We start from the raw sequence: 19,939 nt of genomic DNA, 5'->3' as shown, positions 1-19,939 counted from the left end.
GCTGCCCAGGGAGGTGGTGGAGACACCATCCCTGGAGGTCTTCAGAGAATGTGTAGCTGTGGCACTTGGGGATGTGGTTTAGTGGGCATGGTGGTGTTGGGTTGAGGGTTGGACGGGATGATCTTGGAGGTCTTTTCCAACCTTGGCGACGCTACGATTATCGCCCCCTGGCCGGGCGCAGGGAAGGGGCAGGCCCCCCCCCCCCCCCCCCCCCGGGCACAGGGAAGGGGCAGCCCCCTCCCCCCCCCGGGCACAGGGAAGGGGCAGCCCCCCCCCCCCCCCCCCCCCCCCGGGCACAGGGAAGGGGCAGCCCCCCCCCCCCCCCCCCCCCTTCAGCAGGTGCTGCGGGCGGCCAGACTCGGGCTGTGTGTTTAGTTAAACCGAAATCTTTATTTTTAAGGCCGGGGTTGTGATGCCTCTTCCCGACGGGAGGGGTGGTGGTGGGGGGGGGTGTCCCCCCCCCCTCAGGGCTGGGCCCGGGCCGAGCCCTCCCGCAGGGCCGGGGCCTCCCCCCGCCGCCTCAGCCCCCGCTACCCACAATGCCCCTGCCCGAAAACAAAGTCCCACGTGACCGGCGGCGCGGGGAGCCCATCATGGCGTCTCCCAGCGGCTGCCGGCCGCAGCCCGGCGGGCAGGGCGGTGGCGCCGGGGCCGGGCCGGCGGCTCTGCGGGGCGCCGAAGAGGACGCCGAGGGGTTGTACGTGGCGGTGGAGCGGTGCCCGCTCTGCAACACCACACGCCGCCGCCTCACCTGCGCCAAGTGCGTCCAGAGCGGCGACTTCGTCTTCTTCGACGGTCGCGACTCCGAGAGGTACCGGCGGCCCTGAAGAGACGGGGGGGGGGGGGGGGGAACGGGGCTCCCTTGCCTTCCCCTGCCCCGCCACCGTCCGGGGTGGGGGGGGGGGGGGGGGGGGGGGGAGCGTCCCGCCGCGCCTCGCACGGTGGCTGTTGCGCTGCCCCTCCCCCGCTCCCCTCAGGGCCGGGGGGGGGGGCGGTTTGTCCCCCTTCGCCGCCGTTCAGCCGCCTTTCCAGGGGGTGGGGGGGGTTGGTTAACGGAGGGCGGGGGGCTGTGGGAGTGGGACGGGGAACGGTCCTGCCGCTGCTGGGCCCACCGCGGGGTTGCCTGCTGGGGGGGGGCTGCCCTGTGCGGGCAGGTGGAGCAGGACCCACGGAGTGTTGCTGCTTAATAATAATAATAAATAATAATAATAATAAATAATAATAATAATAAATAATAATAATAATAAATAATAATAATAATAAATAATATAGCACCTCGGCTTTCACTTAGGTGCAGCTGTCCTCAGGCATGCCCATGTTGATGTAGCCAACAGGAGCTCCGGACAGTTCAGGGCAAAAAGAGAGCCGTGCGCTGGGGTGTTTGAAATGTGTGTCTGTTTTCGGCAGCGCGCATTAAATCGTTCAACAAAATAGGAAGGCGTGCAAGAAAACGGCAGCTTTTTTCATTTTCTTGCCTATACAAATAGTCCAAATCACGGGCCTCCTTTTAGAGTGGCAAAAACCACTCTGCTGGAGTTCATCACGCCCCTTCCTGCTCCTTTTTGCACAGTGTTGGTCCTACAGGAGGGCGGCTGAATGAGCGTTACGTCCACAAGCAAATATTCCCACTATATGACTCAGAGGCACATTGCCCCTCCGTAGCTGTCGTTCGCAGCACGTCCATCCCAGATTCTTAAAAAGTCTGCCCAGCACCATCTCCGGAATAGCTCTGATTTTTGGCTGACGCTGTGTTCTTGGTCCTTCATTTGTGGCTTCGTTAGCAGCTGTTGGGAGTGATTTCTTGAACTATTTTGGGAAGGCGGTAAGAGGCGCGTGGCGCAGGAGGGTCCTCGCACCAACGGCTCCTCGCATCCTCGCGTGCCAAACACCAGAACAGCCCAGGGGACGGCGGTGTCTGTCTGCCGTTAACGTCGGTGGGAGTGGGCAGAGGGTGTCAGCCGGCGTGAATCAGCTTGCAGAATTGAGACCCGTCTGCCTCTGGATGGTCTCGCTTTTTTTTACATGAAAAACTGTGTCATAGAACCACAAAGTGTATTTCGTCTTTTTAAAATGGAGGGAAAGCTTGTATTTGTGTGAGACTGCTCAGGGTAGTCTGCAGCTTCCATGAAAAAACTTGGTTTGTAGTTTGGAATATAAACCAAGTAGTTTTTTCTTGCGCCTTTTATAGCCGTAAGATCTTGGCTAAACATCAGGCTGCTTAACTGTAGAAATTCAACTGTATCCTTTGTTACAGTGGAACCACTGTCGTTCTGTATTAACCAAGGCTTAAGAAGCTTCTCTACCCGTCAGAAAAATGAAACCAGGAAGAAGCAGCCTTAGCCAAAGTACCAGCAGCAACAGCTTGTTGGGAAAAAAACCCCACAAACCAAACCAAACCGCAAACCCCAAACCCCTTTGTCTTCCTTGTATATTCTCACGTGAGACAAGATCAGCTTTTGTGTCTGACAGTTTTCACTGCATCTTCCTAAAGATGCTTTAACTGTCCCACTCATCTGTGGCTAGAAAGTGTTCTCTGTATTTACACTGTGTTTCTTAACTGCGGGAAGTCTCTTTTTTTCTGTGTGTGTCTTTTTATTTTTTTTCTTTTCCTCCTCTTTGGACATCATGGTTCCGTCTGTGGGGATCACCGCTGTTTTCTGTTCTCCTAGAGCCTCCATTCTGGGGGGCCTCCCTATACACTCAATTTCCTTAGTCTTTGTTTCTCCTGCTGCTCGAAACCTTCCCAAGCAGGAGCGCAGTTTGTTGGAAACAGCAGCTTCGTGTTGTGGAAGTAAAGGAGCAGCATAACATATATACGAATAACACAACGTGAATAAATAAGCGTGCTTGATCGCAGCAGGAACGCTCGGTGTAGGGACAAAGCCCCCCTGAAGCTTGGGTTTCTTCTTGTTCTTTCGATGCTGATGGAATCGCTTCTTTTTAAACCTGTGCTTGAAATATTTGGTCTGTGTTTTAAAATTAATACTTGGAATGACTGATGCCAAAGTGAGAAGGAGCCTGTCGCTTCAGAGGTCAGTTTTCTTTGTTTCCCCTTTGTAAGCAGCGAGCGGGTGTGTCTGAATTTCTTGCGGTGTGGGAGCAGAGAGAGGGAGCGACTTCTTAAAGGGTGACCACACACCGTGGCAAAGTCACGCAGGGACAGGTGCGGGTAGCTGGCTGGCCTTCAGGTTGTGTTTGCTGTCATCGTTATTTATTTGTTTATTTTATGCCTTCTAGTAGTGCGTGGGTTAATTTTAGATCAGCGTTATGGCCGGTGCTGGAGGACGGGGTCACGGCAAGGGCTTTTCTCTGTGACTCGGTTACAAGCGCGGTGTGAGACACTCGGCATGTGGAAGCGTACGGGGTCGCTCGGGCCTCCCGTTTGTCTTGTTGAAGTGTTACAGGTTGGGCAAAAGGATTGTTCTCTCTCTGGGGAAAAGGAAAGAAGCAGGCGTTACTCTGGGCATCCAGTGGTGTCTTATTTTTAGATTTTTCATGTGATTTTTTCCCTGGTAAGAAGATAGATGATTTCATGTTCTAGCAGTAAGAATTACTTCAGCTTTCTTTTCATTGGACTGTTTTGCGTGCTGATTTTTCGAACAGCTCCAGTAAGACTGAAGTTGTTCATATGTCTGGCAAAAATCACACCCTGTATCTGTGAGGGGGAAGAGATGGAGGAGCTGTTGAGATTAATTATTGAAGTACAGCTACAATTAAGGATGAGTAGGCCGGAAGTCCTCCGGTAAAGTAATCACTGACATTCTTCTTTTCATTAGTAATGTGTTGTGTATTCAACAGCTAAGCCAGCATCTTGAGGTTGGTTTCAGCTTGGAGACTCTTCTTCCTCCCAGCAGTTTACCCCATCCTTTCATATGCATAAATTCTCAGAGTGCATTTTGCAGGCGTACTGAATTGCTTTGCTTTATGTCTCTGCAGATGGCAAAAGCCAAAGACAATGTAATTGCGATGTCTAAGCCTGTCTGACTTCTCAAAGCTGTGGGTTATGATTAGGAATAGGGACTTTTTGCAGCAATGGGGTTTCGTTGTTGTGAATAGGTACAGGAATGGGTGCACCTATTGCTGTCCTCAGCTCCTTCAGCGTGAATCGCTTCCTATAGGTTAGGAAGTCCTCCTTCCTGGTTGCTTCTTTCTAATTATGAACGTGTGGAAATAAGCCAGGTAACCGCAGAAAATCTCAGCTTGATGTGATAAGACTTGAAGAAAGAGAAACATTTAATGGATAATTGGAGACATTGAGTTCTCTCCTTCTCTCAGTTTACATTTTATGGGAGTTCCTATAATAGTTCACCCAAAGTTTTGTTTCTTTGCCAAATGAAAAGGCTGTAGATATAGAGAGAAAAATCAGTTGCATGATGCGATGCAATTAAAATTAGGGCTATATAAAGAAATGGAAATGTTTGCTTAGGAGCAACCTGCTAAAGAAGTTTGTAGGAGCTGTTTGACATAGTTGCTGAAGTGCGTGGTGAGCTGTAATTTTTGCAGGCTTTCACAAATATTTCTATCTTCCCTCCTCAGTAAGAACTTAATTTAGTCCCAGATTCTTGACAGATCATTCAACTTTTCGCTGATGTGATGGACGTCATTTGGGTAACTCTGTTCAGTCAGACTCCCTGCCCATTAATCCAGCTTTGAAAACAAGAGTCGCCAGATGAATTCAGCTCTCTCTCCCTGTGTGACTGCCGAGCGGGGTGTCTCTGGGCCAAGTTATTTTTGGTTGCAGCCAAAGGTCAGGGCTACAGTAGGTGTGCTTTACTCCGCGGTAAACAGGAGTCTGGTACTGCTGTAATTTCCGTGGTGACTGGTGGGGTGAGGGCGCCCAGGAAGAACGAACGTGCTGGGTTGAGCAGCCGGGCTCCAGTTGCACCACATTCCTCCAGCTCACGCGTGGCCTCCGGCTTTTTTATGCCAAGCACCCACGGTTTGGTTTTGATTTGTTTTGGAAGGAAAACAGATATTTTTGGTTTGACTACGAAAGCAGCAGCCAGTAGTTTTGTTGTTGTTTTTAATGCTGATGTCATCTGGGAGGGTGATTACACGCTTTCTGATCCCAGAGTTAGTCACCGAGCTTGCAGATCGCAGCGCTTCAGGGAGAGAAGGGAAGCATTTTAAAGTTTTACTTGAAATCAAGCCCACAGAGTGGAGCAGAGAGAGGCCCAAGATGCCATCCTGTCAAGGCTTACTGTATAATTCTTTCTAAATAAAGCTCAGACATCCCTGAAATAAAGGACTTGATGGGTTTTACATGAAATGTTAGACCTCTGTTAGGATGGAATTGTCAGTTCTGCATGTTCCAGAGGGAAATATAATGAATAATTTTTCCGTGCGTGGACTTAACCCGAGAGACATTTTTAAGGTATGGATCAGGATGGTGCTGTAACACGGGAAGCACAAAGGAGAGTTGGAAAGCCATACGCTGCCGGAAGACAAAGCACATTTGCTGGTTTTTATGTCATCTAAATCTCCTGGCTGTCTCTCTTGCTGTTTGCTCTTCCTGGTAGCTTTGTCACTTCATGGTTCGCTGTGATTTCTCAATACACGTCATTCGTCTGCTGTTTTCTTTAAATGTGTTTCTCAATACACTGCGGAACGTGGAGGGGAGCAGAACATGGCTGCTGCATATTCAAAGGGTGAAAACACAGGGTGATGAATCCAAAAAGAATTCCCTTCTGATCAGTTCTTTGCAGTTCCTGTGCCTCGGACATCTGGTGAAGCTGAACTCGAGCGGACGTTTGGGTCGTGGACTTGTGGTGGCTACAAGTGCCCAGTAGAAATAAACAGAAGACAATGCAACTTACTGCTGTTAGTAACACAGGAAAGATTGGGGTATCATGTAAAAGTCTTGAGGGAGTGCTGTCCTGTTTGGACCCATTAATGAATAAAGCGTGAGACACTTCCACATGGGAAGGGAGAAAATGCGATGCAGAGTGCATGAAAACCTGCGTTTCCCACGACCAGAGTGGCCTCAGCTGGTGCCATCGCAGCTTGTGAAATAATGCAGACTCACTACGGCACCTGGGATAGCTCTGTTAATTTCTCCAGTGACTAAAGGTTTTTAGAATGCTGTATGTTTTTCTTAATAGGCAAAATATTGATACTGCTGAGCTATAAATCTTCTAGAAATAGCAAGTAATTTGCTTACATGTTCCGTAATACCACAGGCTGACGTTCCCCCAGCTTAGAAGTCCTGTTGCAGTTCCTGACAGAGACACGCTTTAGAATTCTGCAAGGGCTTTATACATTTAGCCGTTACTTCCCAAGATTAAGACATATAGCTGAGGTTTAGAGACTCCCACAAGCTTCAGTCTTTTTGGCTTTTCAGACAGCTTGAAATTCTGTATTGTGCAAAGTGTCAATAAAAACATTTAATCTCTTCCAGGTTTTCAGACAAGAAAGAAAGGCTGATGCATCTCAAAACCAAACAAAGGGAATTCCAAAAACAGTAAGTTGTAGTTATTAAATGAAAATAAACTGTAAGAACTCTCAGAAAAACAAAACAGTCTCTCTAACGCGCTGTTGCTGGAGACAGAAGTAGTCCAGATAGTCATAAAACTTTCAATCATGTTTTTTCCTCTAGTGTTTTGAAGGCCATGGAAGGGAAAGAGATAACTGATCAGCTGGTGAGTTGTTCAAAGTGTCCCATAGTTTTTAAACTCTCTGAATTCTTAGATCTCATAGTTTAAAGTTACGATTTACCTTGAGGGCATTGTGTTGCTTTCCCAAAAAGCCTGTTATAAGCAAAACCGAAATTGGCTCTGCAAGCAGAGCGCTCCAAACCATCAGTATTTTTCGTATTTTGTACTAGATACTTGTTCGGTAACTTATTATACCGATTGACTTTATCCTGAGCATTCGGTCTGTTTGTGACATTCTTCTGTGCACAAAACAGTACGTGAAATATTTATTTGTTCGTCTGATCCAATTAAGAACATCCTGCTACTTTTGCACTAAAGCTGCTGGCGTTGTTGTTCATCGTTAGTCAGTGTGTTTGAAGTCGTTTGTGCCCTAGAGTTGCTGAATGTTCTTTTTCAGAGATGGAAAATAATGTCTTGCAAGATGAGGATTGAGCAGCTGAAACAGACCATTTGCAAAGAAAATGATGAAATGACAAGACGTGAGTAATGCCTGTGCTTTTGTGATGTGGGAAACTCTGTGCCTTAGAGTAGAAAATCAATTGATGTGAATTCGAGTGTTAGTTGCTTTAAAATGGTGGATTTCCAAACCGTCACTTCTTAAATCAACTTGAGGGCAAATCAGTGAGTGGATTTTAGCCTTTTTATGCTTGGGTTTTAATTAGCAAACAGGAGGCATTATTCAGCTGGATGGAGATCATTTTGCAACAGCTTTAAAAGTAAATGCTTAGCAGCCTGTGACTTTGGCTTTGTCCCTAGAGGTGGCTTTATTCAGTGCACTGTTTCTGATCATTTCCCCTTGATAAAGAGCAGCAAACAGCTCTGCAGCTGTTACAGATTTTAACCCACACCTGTCTAGGAATCCTAAAATCCTGCTTGAGCAAGAGTCACTGAAATATGGCATAGGCTGGAGAGTTGCCACCGTTCAGCAGCTTCAGTTTTGAAACTCTGAATTTTTTTACACGAGAGAGATTTGTAGGGTCATTTTTCAGAAGAGAGTACGCAGCGCTCCTCGCAACCTACGTGCAAAGGAAAGAGGGGAAGCATATTGAGTGAATCAGGAATGGTTTTATGACTTGAAATTCAAGAAAAGCCACACGGAGAGTGGAAGCAGAGGCATATACCTGAGAATAGTTAGAAAGGAATAGCACAAGCTTGCGGTGATAACATCAAAAGGGCTGAGATGCAGAATGATTTTCAGTGAATGAGGAGGATGGGTAGGAACAATAAGAAATGTCTAACAAGAAAAACATGAAGGAGTAGGCGAGTCGGTTGGTTAACAGCAAGGAGAGCAAATAACAGCGCAGAGAAGTCGGAAGCGCTCGGCGCCGCCTTTGCTTCGTCTTCTCGCAAAGGAAATGCCATCAGCTGCTTAGCCAGGTTAAATTGTATGTCATGAGAGGACTGCAGGCTAAGGAGAGAAAACAGCTAAGTGTTAATTTGATTATGTCAGCAAGGCCTTACGAGATTCATCTCAAGGAACTTAAGGAACAAGCTGAAGTAGTCTGTGGAGCGCTGGAGAACACCTGAGGAGAGAGGATGTCCCAGGAAACAGAGTGAAAACTGGTGTCAAAGGGTGGAGGAAGGGAGAACCCTAAACTGAGGACACACTCAGCCTGTTACAAACCTCTGGCCACTCCGCAGGTAGTTAGAAGATAAGGTAATTAAAAAGAGGCATCACTGTTAAGAATAGGCCGTGTCAAATCAACCCCTTGCTGGGGATCCAGCGGTCTGGTGGAGGATGAAGCCGAAGATGCACCGTACCTTGGCTTTGGGCACCACCCCACACTGTCTGACGAGCAAGCCAAGCCGTTTGCTCTGGGTGTGATCGCGGTCAGGTGGACACAAAAGGCTAGAAAGGCTGCGTTCGGAGAGCGTGCTTGATACTTGTCAGACCGAGGAGGTGAGACGGGTGGAGCTCAGCAGGAGCCAGCTCCTGGCCCAGTTTTGTTCCGTGTTTTCCAGAGTAGTTTGCATGGTAGACTAGAAGGTGGAATGGAGGAAGCCAAGGTGGGTGATGATGTGACTTCTGTGGAGAACGAGATCAAATTCAATATCGTGCCGATAAATTGACAATATCGTCTGAAAAGGACAAAGTGAAGTGCACGTTGTTTAGGAAAGAGAAACATATAAACCTGAAGTGGGGGACAGTGGTGGGATTTGATGGGAAAGGATGTGGTGAATTGCAAATGAAATAAAAATTACCAATCTAATGCTGCTCCAGAAAAGTTCAGACCTCATTCTGGTTTCTACTAATATAAGCATTGTATTTAAGATGGAAGCAATTATCCTGCTGTGCCCGGCGTTGATGTTGCCTCAGTGGAAGTCCTGGTGTCCAGTTTGAGCAATTTAAGAAAGATACAAATTAATTGGAGAAAGTCTGGAAGAGAATGTTAGGAATGAAACACAAGGAATGGCTAAGAAATTTGGTGTTTGGTTTGATTTAGAGGGAGGTGAAGAAAAGCAAGCTTTTCAGTGGGTGGAAGATCATTATGGAGGAGACAATGACTACTTTTTCTCTGTAGCCTGTGAAGAAAGGAGAAGAGGAAGCCAATGTGACTTTGAGGAACTTAGTCACCTTTTCTCAAAATGCAGCCCTGAAGGTGGCGAAATGTTAGGACCCACTGGGGAGTGGAGTTCCTCCACTTTTCTGCTCTTCTGTGAAGTGTATCATCTGCAGCTTTTGCAGCTTCTGTGACTCACAGTGAACTTGATTAGATTTAACCCACAAACTGACCTACCTGTTGCCCGGCTGGCCTGTTGTTAGCTCAGTTACCCCAAAATCGCTCTCGCAGATAGACCCAAAGTGAACTCTTGCCATGAGTGACAGTAGAACCCAACTTGGTTCACTCTTGGACCGCGTTAGAAAATGTAAATGGGTTGTTTCTCTTTTCTTGGATGCGGCATAGTTTAGTTTTCTGAGATAAGAACAATTTCTGGAACATTGGGCTCCTGCTTTTGGAGTTGACTCTTCTCGATACCTCAGTGATTGGTGCTTCTTAAAATGACGTTTTAAAATACGTGTGTTTGCCTTCCGTGAAGGACAGTGCAAGGAGACAATCTCGCAAATAGCTGGCATAGCCCTCTGTTGGGCAGAGATCGGTGTGCCTCTGCTTGCATTTATCGGGCAGCGTAGATGTGTGGGACATAGTGGTGTCCTGAAATACTTCTGGGGACAAATTTTAATCACCTCATAAACTGGCTCATAACGCAGAGGTGCTGTGCCAAATAAAGGACAGTTGTTTCTGCACCGGGACTGCTGAAGAGGAGACGCGTGTGCCGCGTTCTACGCTGCTTCAAAAATAATTGCTGTTGGACCTGCAGGAAAGGGAGTTCACTCTGTGAGAAAAGTAGCCTTTCAAGTACAACGTGAATGTGGAAATGGAACAGGTGGATGTTTTACTCCTCCTCTGTCTTTTAGTCTTTATGCAAAGGGAGAGTTTGGGAATATGCCTGCAAGCATTAATTGATTTTCTGTTGATGTTACAGGAATGCTTGAAGGAAACAGAGTTACTAGCTGACACGTAGGGATTCTTGGTATAGCTCAGAGAAGAGTTGTTTTTTCTACAGTTCCTCTAACAGGGGGTCACTTAATTTGTAGACCTGAGGATTATTAGTTCTTATCTGCATGGGGAAACTCTTCTCACCTTCTTTAATTTGGGACTTTGCATCTCCCCTGTATCGGATCTTCCTTCTTACCAAACACATCGTGGACCACAACAGATCAGTTAGATGACTAGAAATAATTCCTGACGTTCAGAGGAAGCACACTCGGTGTCTGCAGGGGCAGGCACGCTCTGAGGGGTACCAGCACTGCTGGCCTCCCACCCTGCCAGACCAGGGACCAGCCAGAGGTCTGTGCAGCTCCAGCTCTGCTGGTGCAAACCGGGATTAGCAGGAGGGGATCGTGTGCTGGCTGGGCACAGACCCGCAGATGGGAATTGGTCTCGGGTCCCATTCTTTGGATGGAGCCTTTAATTTTTGTGCTCCCCTGTTGAGAAGAGTGACAGTCTGAATGCGTTGTTTGAGGCCACTATAGCTGCTTAGAAGTTTTCTTGGTTTCAGTAGTATATAATGCAGCTTCTTTGAGTAGCAGATGCCACGGAGCTTTCCTGCTGTAGCTCTGGTCTCATCTTTCTGTCAAAATGTATCCGTAAAATGACATCAGGGCTTAGTGCTTCCTTCTGTGCAAGGGACCGTTATCCCACTTGATCACAGGAAAGAGGACCTGACCAGCACTGTTTCTTCTCAGCTATAAACATGGAAAGTGAGAGCGATGGGGGCTCTCATTCAAAGTGGGGTACATTGAGAGTTTTGGGGTTTTCTTGTTTGGGAAGTGTGAATAAGGAATAACTTCCCTGTGCCTTTGAAAGACAGAGGTGGTTAACTCGCTGCCTTTCGCACCATATGTTTGTGGAAGCGTTACTGCAGCCAGTTATTTTATAGGAGAACCAGCAGATGCTCTTGAAGGATATCTTTCCAAGCCTCAGCGTGCCTGACACATGGAGTAAATTCAGGCAGTTGCAGCCCTTCGGGACATGAGCACATTCCTCGTTTTGTGACCAGAAAGGGAGAAAGGTGGCGTTCCCTTGTGGTCACAAGAAGTCTGCACCGCTGAGCTCCAGGTACACGAGAGAGAAGCCCAAATACCATACACTGATAGCAGCGGCGGTGCCAGAAGTGGTGAACGAAGATGCTATCGGCACTTGATTTTGGCTGCGAGCAATGCTCGCCTTTTTGGCCAGCTCCTTGCAAACATGTACAGTCAAGCTATTTCTGTCATGATGATTACCTCAGAAGTTTAATTAAACTGTGAAATCTCGGCTTTGCTGCTCCAAATCCAGAAATAACTGGGTAAAAGATAGGGAAAGATTAATCCCAATTTTGGTCTCTTTGGAGATCTTCAGAAAAGATTTAGAAGTTGTACCACTGAGCAGCTGGGAAACATTAGTAGTTTAGCAGGGTGTTCTGTTTTAAGCTGCTATAGATCTTGTTTTCTATAAATATTAATAATGCTCTTCTCAAGCTTGCTGCAAGTACCTCACAGCTCCTTCTCCAAGGCTCACAGCTGCTGTTCCCACAGATGCAGAGGGGCTCCTGAGAATTAAAGAGGAGAACCAGAAGCATTATCGCAGGGCTCAGCGGCATCAGGAAAAGAAAGAGAAGATCCAGCGGCATAACCGCAAGCTGGGAGACTTGGTAGAGAAAAAAACCTACGACTTGAAAACCCAGTATGAGCATCTGGCAAATCTTCGTCGGACGCACATCCTGGAGCTAACATCCGTCATATTTCCCATTGAAGAAGTAAAGACCAGCATGAGGTACAGAAGGCTTGTCCTTTTGGACTTGTTTTGCTTAGCTTTAGACACCCCGGAGTGAGTCAGGTAAGCCTAAGCTAGACAGTCAGGCTCCCTTAGCATCTGTGGGGAGAAGGAGGGGCTTCCCAAAGGCAAAGCTTCTGACCCAAAGACAGAGGTCCAGAGCAGAGAATCTGGAGGCGCTAGCTTCTCCCCACTGAGGGATCTGAGGTGTGCGTCCAGCGTTAAACTCTCTTAAAATAGATAATTAAAAATCCCAGAACAAAGGAAGGGCGTTTTGGGAGTAAGGAGTTTTGCCGGAGCGTTTCTACAAGCATTTTCCTCTCTGTGAAACCTGCCTAAGTGTCTGCCAAGTGCATCTCTGGTTATATTTTTAAAACTTCTTTGAAAACACTCTGTTCCTCTTTGGGTGCCACAGAGATCCTGCAGATGTGTCTTCTGAGAGCGACAATGCCATGACCTCTAGCACTGTGAGCAAGCTCGCGGAAGCCAGGAGAACCACCTATCTCTCTGGGAGATGGGTGTGTGATGATCATAACGGGGACACCAGCATCAGTATCACAGGGCCTTGGATAACCCTTCCTAATAACGGAGACTATTCAGCATATTACAATTGGGTGGAAGAGAAGAAGACTACACAAGGACCAGGTAAGGTCTGATGAGGTATCTGGGATACTCCAGAAGCCGCAGAACTTGCAGCCTTGGGTGCCAGCAGAAGGCACTGAGGAGCAGTAGCCCGGTCCGTTGGTTCTCACCCAGACAAACCCGAGTCAGAAATAAATACCAGTATAGGGATTAGCCCACTGAAATCCTCTGGTGCAGGAAATGCTCAGTGGGACGCAGCGCAGTGTAATAGATAAAGTTAATTATTCACAGTTTTGACACGGTTCACATGCCGTCATTTTAACAGGAATTCCAAGAATTACTATTTTCTACCAACTTCTGACAGATTTCACTGTAAATGATTGCTGGATTCAGGCTGTTCTCAATACTTACAAGTGACATTTTCCAGAGTAGACTTCAGTAACACATTAACACACCCACCGAGGCTTCATTTAAAAGGAGACTTTCACGATGTTTTTATTTCTTTCAGATATGGAACATAATAACCCTGCTCATACCATCAGTGCTGCATTGTGCTATGCAACTCAGCTTGTTAACACTTTGTCTCTCATACTTGATGTCAATCTTCCCAAGAAGCTCTGCAACAGGCAAGTAAATGCAAGCCTCCGAGGAGGTGAATCAGCGACCGGTTCTGGCTGATCTGGATTCGGTTTGGGGCTGGGAACCAAGTCATTACTTGGAACAGCTTTTGATGTCGAATGCTGAATGGCTCATGGATTTTTGTGCTGTTGAATTTTGGGTGGAGGGCTTGTAGGATATTAGACCGCAGTTAACGGTCCCTCCCTCCTTTTTTTACCTCCTGAGAGCATAGACCAACCATCCCAGTTGAAAATAAGAGCTTTCTAATTGACGTCTTCAGCATCCTCGAATTAGAAATGAAATACGATGGGCCACGAATAGCACTTTTCATTTTATGAGACCCTACTGTGCTTCACAAAATCCCAGCCCAATTTGGCAACTCTTAGTCATCTTGAATAGCTCCACTGCGTGAAGCGCTGTAGAACAAGGCCTGATAACGTGGCACGACAGCACTGTAATTCTCTGTGGGATGAAACGCCAATGGGGAACGTTACCTGGCTGCCAGATGTCGGGGAGTCTATTGTGTAACCCCCCCACTTGTGATGAAAAGCACTGTTGGGTTTTTAATGTCTGCGTGGAGCAGGTGGGATCTGTGCAGCAGAAGTACTGAGGGAGCCCTAGACCTGGTCAGTCTTCCAGGGGTCTCAAATACGCTTCTGAGATTCTTTTTTAAATAGTGGTTGCCGGAGTGAGGGCACAAAAGTTGCGTAGGGTCTCTGCAGAGTTTTTTATGCTATTATGTCTTCACAAAAGAAAAGCTTGAGGACAGGAAATGATGCAAGGTCTAAAAGGAGAGCCGAAATGGCTTGGCTACAGGGGAGCTTTGAGTTTCACACGGTTCACATCACCTGTCCTGTTGAAACCGGTGAGGCTAGGGCAAGCAGTGCTTGTTGGTGAAACGCCAGCAGCCTTGCTAGGTGAAAAATGAATCTCCTGAGCACTCCAAAACCGGCTGTACAGTTTAAACAAGGGCTCACTGCGAGGATATTTGGTCTGGGCTTCGTTCGGAAGCCAGGGCACGGAATGCTGGTGTCTCCAGAGGGTCTATCTTCACAGCATTTTGCTTTCTGTATGTATATATGTGCGTGTGGTGTTTCAACAGCGAGTTCTGTGGAGAGAATCTCAGCAGACACAGGTTCACGCGGGCAGTGAAGAAGCTGAATGCTAATATCCTTCACCTTTGCTTCTCTCAGGTAGGGGGAATGCACATTTGGACTCCTTAAATAGCTTTTAAAAGATCAACTGTGCCTTCAGGTTTCCTCCAGTAACTGATCATGTCTTTTTCTTACCTTCCCCATGGTAGCATGTAAATTTAGATCTGTTGCACCCACTGCATACGCTCAGGAACCTTATGTACCTGGTCAGCCCAGACACTGAGAACTTGGGCAGGTAAGAAAAGCCGTACCTCAGCCCACCCGTGACCACATCCCTTTTGAAGTTATGCATTTGCCTTGTTACTTATGAGGGAAATTCTTCTGCTGTACGTACAGATCAGTCCTCAGCACATCAGAAATCTGGGTAGTTACAATGAGGAGACGAGAGAGGACAGAAAAAGGGGGTCCTGAGTCGGAAATGAGATTTCAGAGATGTGTATGTGCTGTGCTTCTGCATATGGTGGGCTCAGCTGGAGGCTTTGTCGCTGGTTATGGACTCATTTCCCCTACGAACCCCTTCCCTCCAGGGGACAGCGGCACATACGCCAGGCAGTCTCACTGTGCTCCAAATACCACCCTACCCACACCTTGCCACCATGTAAAAACCTAAGAGCATCCAGCAATATAAGCCCTAAAACACATACTAGGTGAACGTTTTCCTTAATACTTCCAGTCAATGAACACCCTAGACCAAAGCTGACACTTCAAATAATATTAATTTATATGTAAATTAAGATTAAAGACATCTTTTCTGTTAACTTAGTACATGATGAAAAGAACATCAGTCCCTGTGGGCTGCACGCGCTAGGTTTAATAATTTTTTTCTTTTTTTTTTTTTTTTTTACAACTTAAATAGAAGAAAGCCAACCACATTGATTTCCTGTTGGGATAATCCAAGTCACTCCTGCCTGAGACAGTCTGCAAATATTTGTTTAAGCTGACTAGTGCTTTATTCCCCCTTAAACACAGCAACGTCCTGAAATCTGCTTTTCCGCTTTGTCCTCGTGTGCCCATCTAGTTTTATTTGAACTCCTGCAGTGCCGCTAAGAGGAACCGAAGGCATTCCTCGAACCACTTGCCTTAGGTTCTCTGGGCATAGCCCTGCTGATTTCAGCCCAAAGATGTGGGGAGCCAAACTTTTGTTTGGAAAGGTTTGGCTCGGTTTGGAAAGCTCAGTTCGGAAAAAAAATGAATGCGCTTGCTGCTGCTTGCCGGGGAACAAGGAGAGAGGGCAGGGAACACCCAGGGAATGAAGAACTGCGTCCTGGGAAGCAGCTGCTGTAAAAGGTCCAAGTGCCACAGCGGGTCGCACTTCTCTGCGCCGATGTGACAGAGCTCCCCACGCATCGGTCGGCTCCACGTAGTCAAGGGAGAGGTTACGGGAAAGAGTTGGGAGAAAATACCTACCCATGAGGGGCAGGGTTTAGTCTGTGGAAAACTGTCGTGGCTCGCTAGAGATGGCTTGATTTCCACACCTTCCCCGGGAGAAAGTACAGGCTACGGAGTGGCTTTGTGGTCAACTGTTAGAAGGAAAGAGTCTGAGCGCGGCTGAAATGAGGCACGTGCGCTTAACACGGCGATTGACGACCCACCAGAATGAAGGTGGGGGTTCTCTTGTTTCCTTACGTTGTCCTGTCGAGGCTGGATGAGTTTCTGGCACGGATGCTTTCATCAGGCAGACGTTACTGGGCTCAGGACAGGGGGGGATGGGTGGAACGGAATGGCCTTTGTGATAGAGGAGGTCACTCGAGATGACCTAATGGTCCCTTCTGGCCTTAAACCTGGTGACTCTCTTCTTCTGTCGCCTTGTTAAGCAAAATGCTTTGCCAGAAGGCAGCGCTCCCATTCCTTCCCGGATTATGAAGGAAGAGCGTTTCCCTTTAATTTCTCAGCTGTCTGCAAAGTTTGCAGCAACCAGCTCTCTTTATTTTCCTTTAGGTACCTAGGCCTGTAGTTGCCCGATAGTCTCCTTTATAAGCCACTGTTTTCAGATAAATACAATTTGACCAAAGCTTTAATTCTTTGGATTACAGTTTTCCATGCTGAATTCCCGCTTCAGGCTTGTTCTCCCACTAAGGCTGGAGAAACCCTCTTCCCCGTGTTAAATTCTTGCTCCTATTTCACTTTGTGCTTTGGAGTGAACTTTGGCAGGGACGCTGCCTGCTGTGGGGAACCCACCTTTCACCGCCCCCGGGAGACCCTCGTGCTCCCTGACTGGGGCTCACAGGCCCCTGAAACTGCCCGCTTTGGCTCAGGGAAGATTTTGGCCGCCCGTACCGGAGCGCAAAGCGGTGGGGTGGGACGGGATGCAATTGCTTCTCCCACCAGGCAGTGGCAGCAGGAATCTCGGGAGTCCCACGCAGGTGGGGTTGGCCAGGACTTCTGGCGGTCCAGCCCATCGCCCCACCCAAAGCAGAGCCAACTGGAGCAAGTTACTCAGGACCAGTGGCCAGTGGGGGGGGTTGAGTCCTGTGGAGACTCCACAGCCTCTCTGGGCAACCTGTTCCAGCCTCATAGTAAAACCCAAAAAGATCTTGAGACGTTGCTGAGGGGGAAGCGCTGCTATGGGAGGTCTCCACTAGTGAGTTGTGCCAAGCCGGTTCAGTCAGCTGTAAACTACACCCTTCCCCTCGCTGGGGGGGCTGCAGCCAGCTTGGCCTGGCCAGGGCTAGTGTTAAAAATAAAAGCTGTTCCACATCAAGCGGCGATTTCCACCAGTGGAACCGTGACTTACTATCAGTAGTGGGTTTTTTACTATCAGTAGTGGGTTTTTTTTTTCTGTGTAGGTGTTTCACTGTCCACTGCCAAAGCAGAACAGCTCTCCTGCCGTTCCTGCTCGGTGGAGTGGAACCCAGCTACCGCTTCCTTGGCCGGCTGTTTCTGCTTCACCATTGTCGGGACCCGGTTATCTCTGCAGCCAGCGAGCTTCTCTCTGCCGGCTGATAAACGCAGAGGTGGTGTAACTGCTCTGCGGCACGCGTGAGAGAGCAGGGTGCTTGGGCCTGCCTAGGCCCCCCCTGCCAGCAAAGTGACAGTCCCGCTCCCACATGGTACTGACGGCACCGTGTCCGCGTTCGCAGGTCTGGGCCTTTCGAAATCAGCGCTGACCTTGAAGACTCCATGGAATTTGTGGATCCCAGTGCCACCGGCGAAACGGATGAGAGCGGAGACGAGCACGTCAGCGATGAAGAGACAGACCTGGGGACAGACTGGGAGAATCTGCCGAGCCCCAGGTTCTGCGATATCCCCTCTCAGCAGGTGGAGATGCTGCAGAGCCAGAGCACGCAGGTATCCCAGCCCATTGCCAGCAGCAGCGCCGGCGGAATGATCTCGTCTGCCGCTGCCTCGGTGACCTCGTGGCTGAAGGCGTACACGGGACATCGCTAACGAGCCCGGGAAAAGGATCGTAGGATTTGTGGAAGGAATCCCTCCCCGACAACGCTGTAGTAAACCTTACGTATTCAGTTAAGTAGTGCCTGGAACAAAGAAAAGGTCAGACTTTCGTTTTGTAAACCGGAAAAACCTTTTTATTTACCCAAGATGACTGTGATGGTACCATTTTGTAAATTAGCTAGCTACGTTCTCCTGACGGATTCTGTGACGGCACTTTGTGTCTTGGTTCTGTCCGCGTCGTTGAGTACCGAAGGAAAAGGACCCGGCGGCCTCCAGCTCTACTTTCTAAGGAAGAAACAGATTTTGGAGTGTTTGGATCGGGATGAGTGCGGAGGGAAGGCTGCTCAGTGTGCAGCCCGGACGGTGGTGCAAATGCAGTTCACGTTTTCTTAACTCCTTACAGGGTTTTCGTTTGTGTGCGTTTTAAATCAGTCTTGCATAATGCAAAAATGCGTATTTCTACATTTTTTTCATTCAGGACATGAAAATTATGCATTTTTAACATGTTTTCTAATCTCTGTTGCCATATTTTTAATACAAAGAATCAGCATGGACAGGAATTTACACAGCAAATTGCTCTTCTTTCAGATTGGGTTGTGAATCTTTACCCAGTTTTGCCATAGAAAACTGGCTTGTTTCGTGCTGCTTCCACTGGTAGGTAGTCTAGAAGTTCCGCGCTGTGCTGGCCAAAGCACACAGGCTCTTCACTCTCAATATCATACACCAAAGAAACACTGGACCTTCTCTTCGCTAGACCCACATCTGATGCCGATACAGGATTGCGTTGTTGCAATAATATTCATCAGTTACGACACCACGTTGCCACTTTTTAATATTAGCAAAACCTCATTTCACGCTAGTTTTAAGGAAGTCACGCCGTCTCCACACTACACGTGTTTTCAGCCCTGTTCTATTTTATGTTTATGGCGGGGGGTTTGGGGGTTGTTTTTTTAGCTTTTTCTTGTTTACTGAATGCCAAGGAGTTGATTTCATTTCACTGCAGAAATGCTCCCAGCGCAGCTGGCTCGCCTGTAAAACGCCAGGAGGTGGGATGCCGACAGATGCGTTCGTTAACAAGTGCTCCTCCGCTTCCTCTGCCTGGCGGGATGGATGACTTCAAGATGGGTTTGCTCAGCGAGGCTTCCCACGTATGGTTTACATTTTCTATAGTTGGGACATTCTACTTCTCTACGGGGTAACAACTGGTGTAAAAGCGTCCTCCCGGCCCTCCGCGAGGGAAGAGTTCTTCCCGGTGGTGCCGCAGCCCGGCGCGGCGAGGCCGCAGGGAGCGACGGACGAGCCGCGTCCCTGCCGCCGGCCAGCGTCCTCCTGCGGGTTTGAAGTCCCAGCTCCGGGGTGGCTTACCCGGCCGTCTCGCCGAGTGTTTGCTGGGGGGTTTTGCTCTCTTCCTCTCCAGGCCACCCAGCGCTGCCTCCCGTCTCCACCGAGGAGCAGGCAGAAAAGCAGTTGGGGTACTGATGCCTGCCTGCCCCGGCGAGCTCCACACCGGGGGTACCGGCGGAGAATGGTGTCTCCCAGCCCCCCGCCCCTCTCCTGCGGCAGCTCTTTCTCTCTGGCCTTGGGGTTGGGCGTCTGTTGTCACTAGTTTTTTTTTTTTTAAACCAAAGACCCTTAACTCTGCCCTAGCAGCACACGCGCTGTTAGGTGATGACACCCTCGGTCCCGCCATTCTTTCGGTCTAAACCCAATAATCGGGTTCGTTTTAAGAGAACAGCCAAGACTCCCTTGACTTCTGCAGCCTGAACGGGGACGGTGTCCCCCAGCGCCCCCCCCCGGCAGCGAGCGCTGCCCCGGCCGGGGCCGGGCGGGTTTGGTCGCTGCTCGGTCCCCAGCACTTTACTCGCTCGCAGCTATCGGATCCTTTGCAGGTCGGAGCAACCAGCACACACCAGTACTGTACGGGGGACCCTCAGCATCGCGCAGCCCCTTCTTGTTCCCCGTTTGTTTTGCACTGGACCCTGCCGTAAATCTTCCTCTTTTTTTTGTTGTTGTTTTTAACGTGCATTTCAGGCCCCCGTTCATTGCTGCCTTTGTGCTACTTCGAACCCCTAAAGGTCAGGCCACGATTCTGCTTCGTGCGCTGTCATGTACGTACTTAGGGAAAGAAAAACCAACACAAAAAAAAAAAACCCTTTTTAAGCCATATACTTCATCGTGTTTTCCAAATAATTTATTTGCAACCATGTCATATTCTGGAAGT

General features: G+C 48.5%; 1 protein-coding gene across 1 annotated transcript; it reads left to right on the top strand.

Annotated features, from left to right (window-relative positions):
* Window positions 1-593: 593 nt before the first annotated feature.
* On the top strand, window positions 594-19,039 carry ATG14 (autophagy related 14). The gene is made up of 10 exons (XM_086463115.1): window positions 594-811; window positions 6,398-6,460; window positions 6,596-6,638; window positions 7,051-7,132; window positions 11,734-11,971; window positions 12,387-12,616; window positions 13,062-13,179; window positions 14,274-14,364; window positions 14,475-14,560; window positions 17,406-19,039. The coding sequence occupies exons 1-10, from the start codon at window positions 594-596 to the stop codon at window positions 17,710-17,712; spliced, it is 1,476 nt and encodes a 491-aa protein (XP_086319241.1). The 3' UTR covers window positions 17,713-19,039.
* Window positions 19,040-19,939: the final 900 nt, after the last annotated feature.

This window comes from Leptosomus discolor, chromosome 3 (genome assembly GCF_034619465.1).
Source record: "Leptosomus discolor isolate bLepDis1 chromosome 3, bLepDis1.hap2, whole genome shotgun sequence".
NCBI classification, from domain to species: domain Eukaryota; kingdom Metazoa; phylum Chordata; class Aves; order Leptosomiformes; family Leptosomidae; genus Leptosomus; species Leptosomus discolor.
Note: the sequence above shows the minus strand (reverse complement) of the source record. Positions and strands in the feature narration are given on the sequence as shown.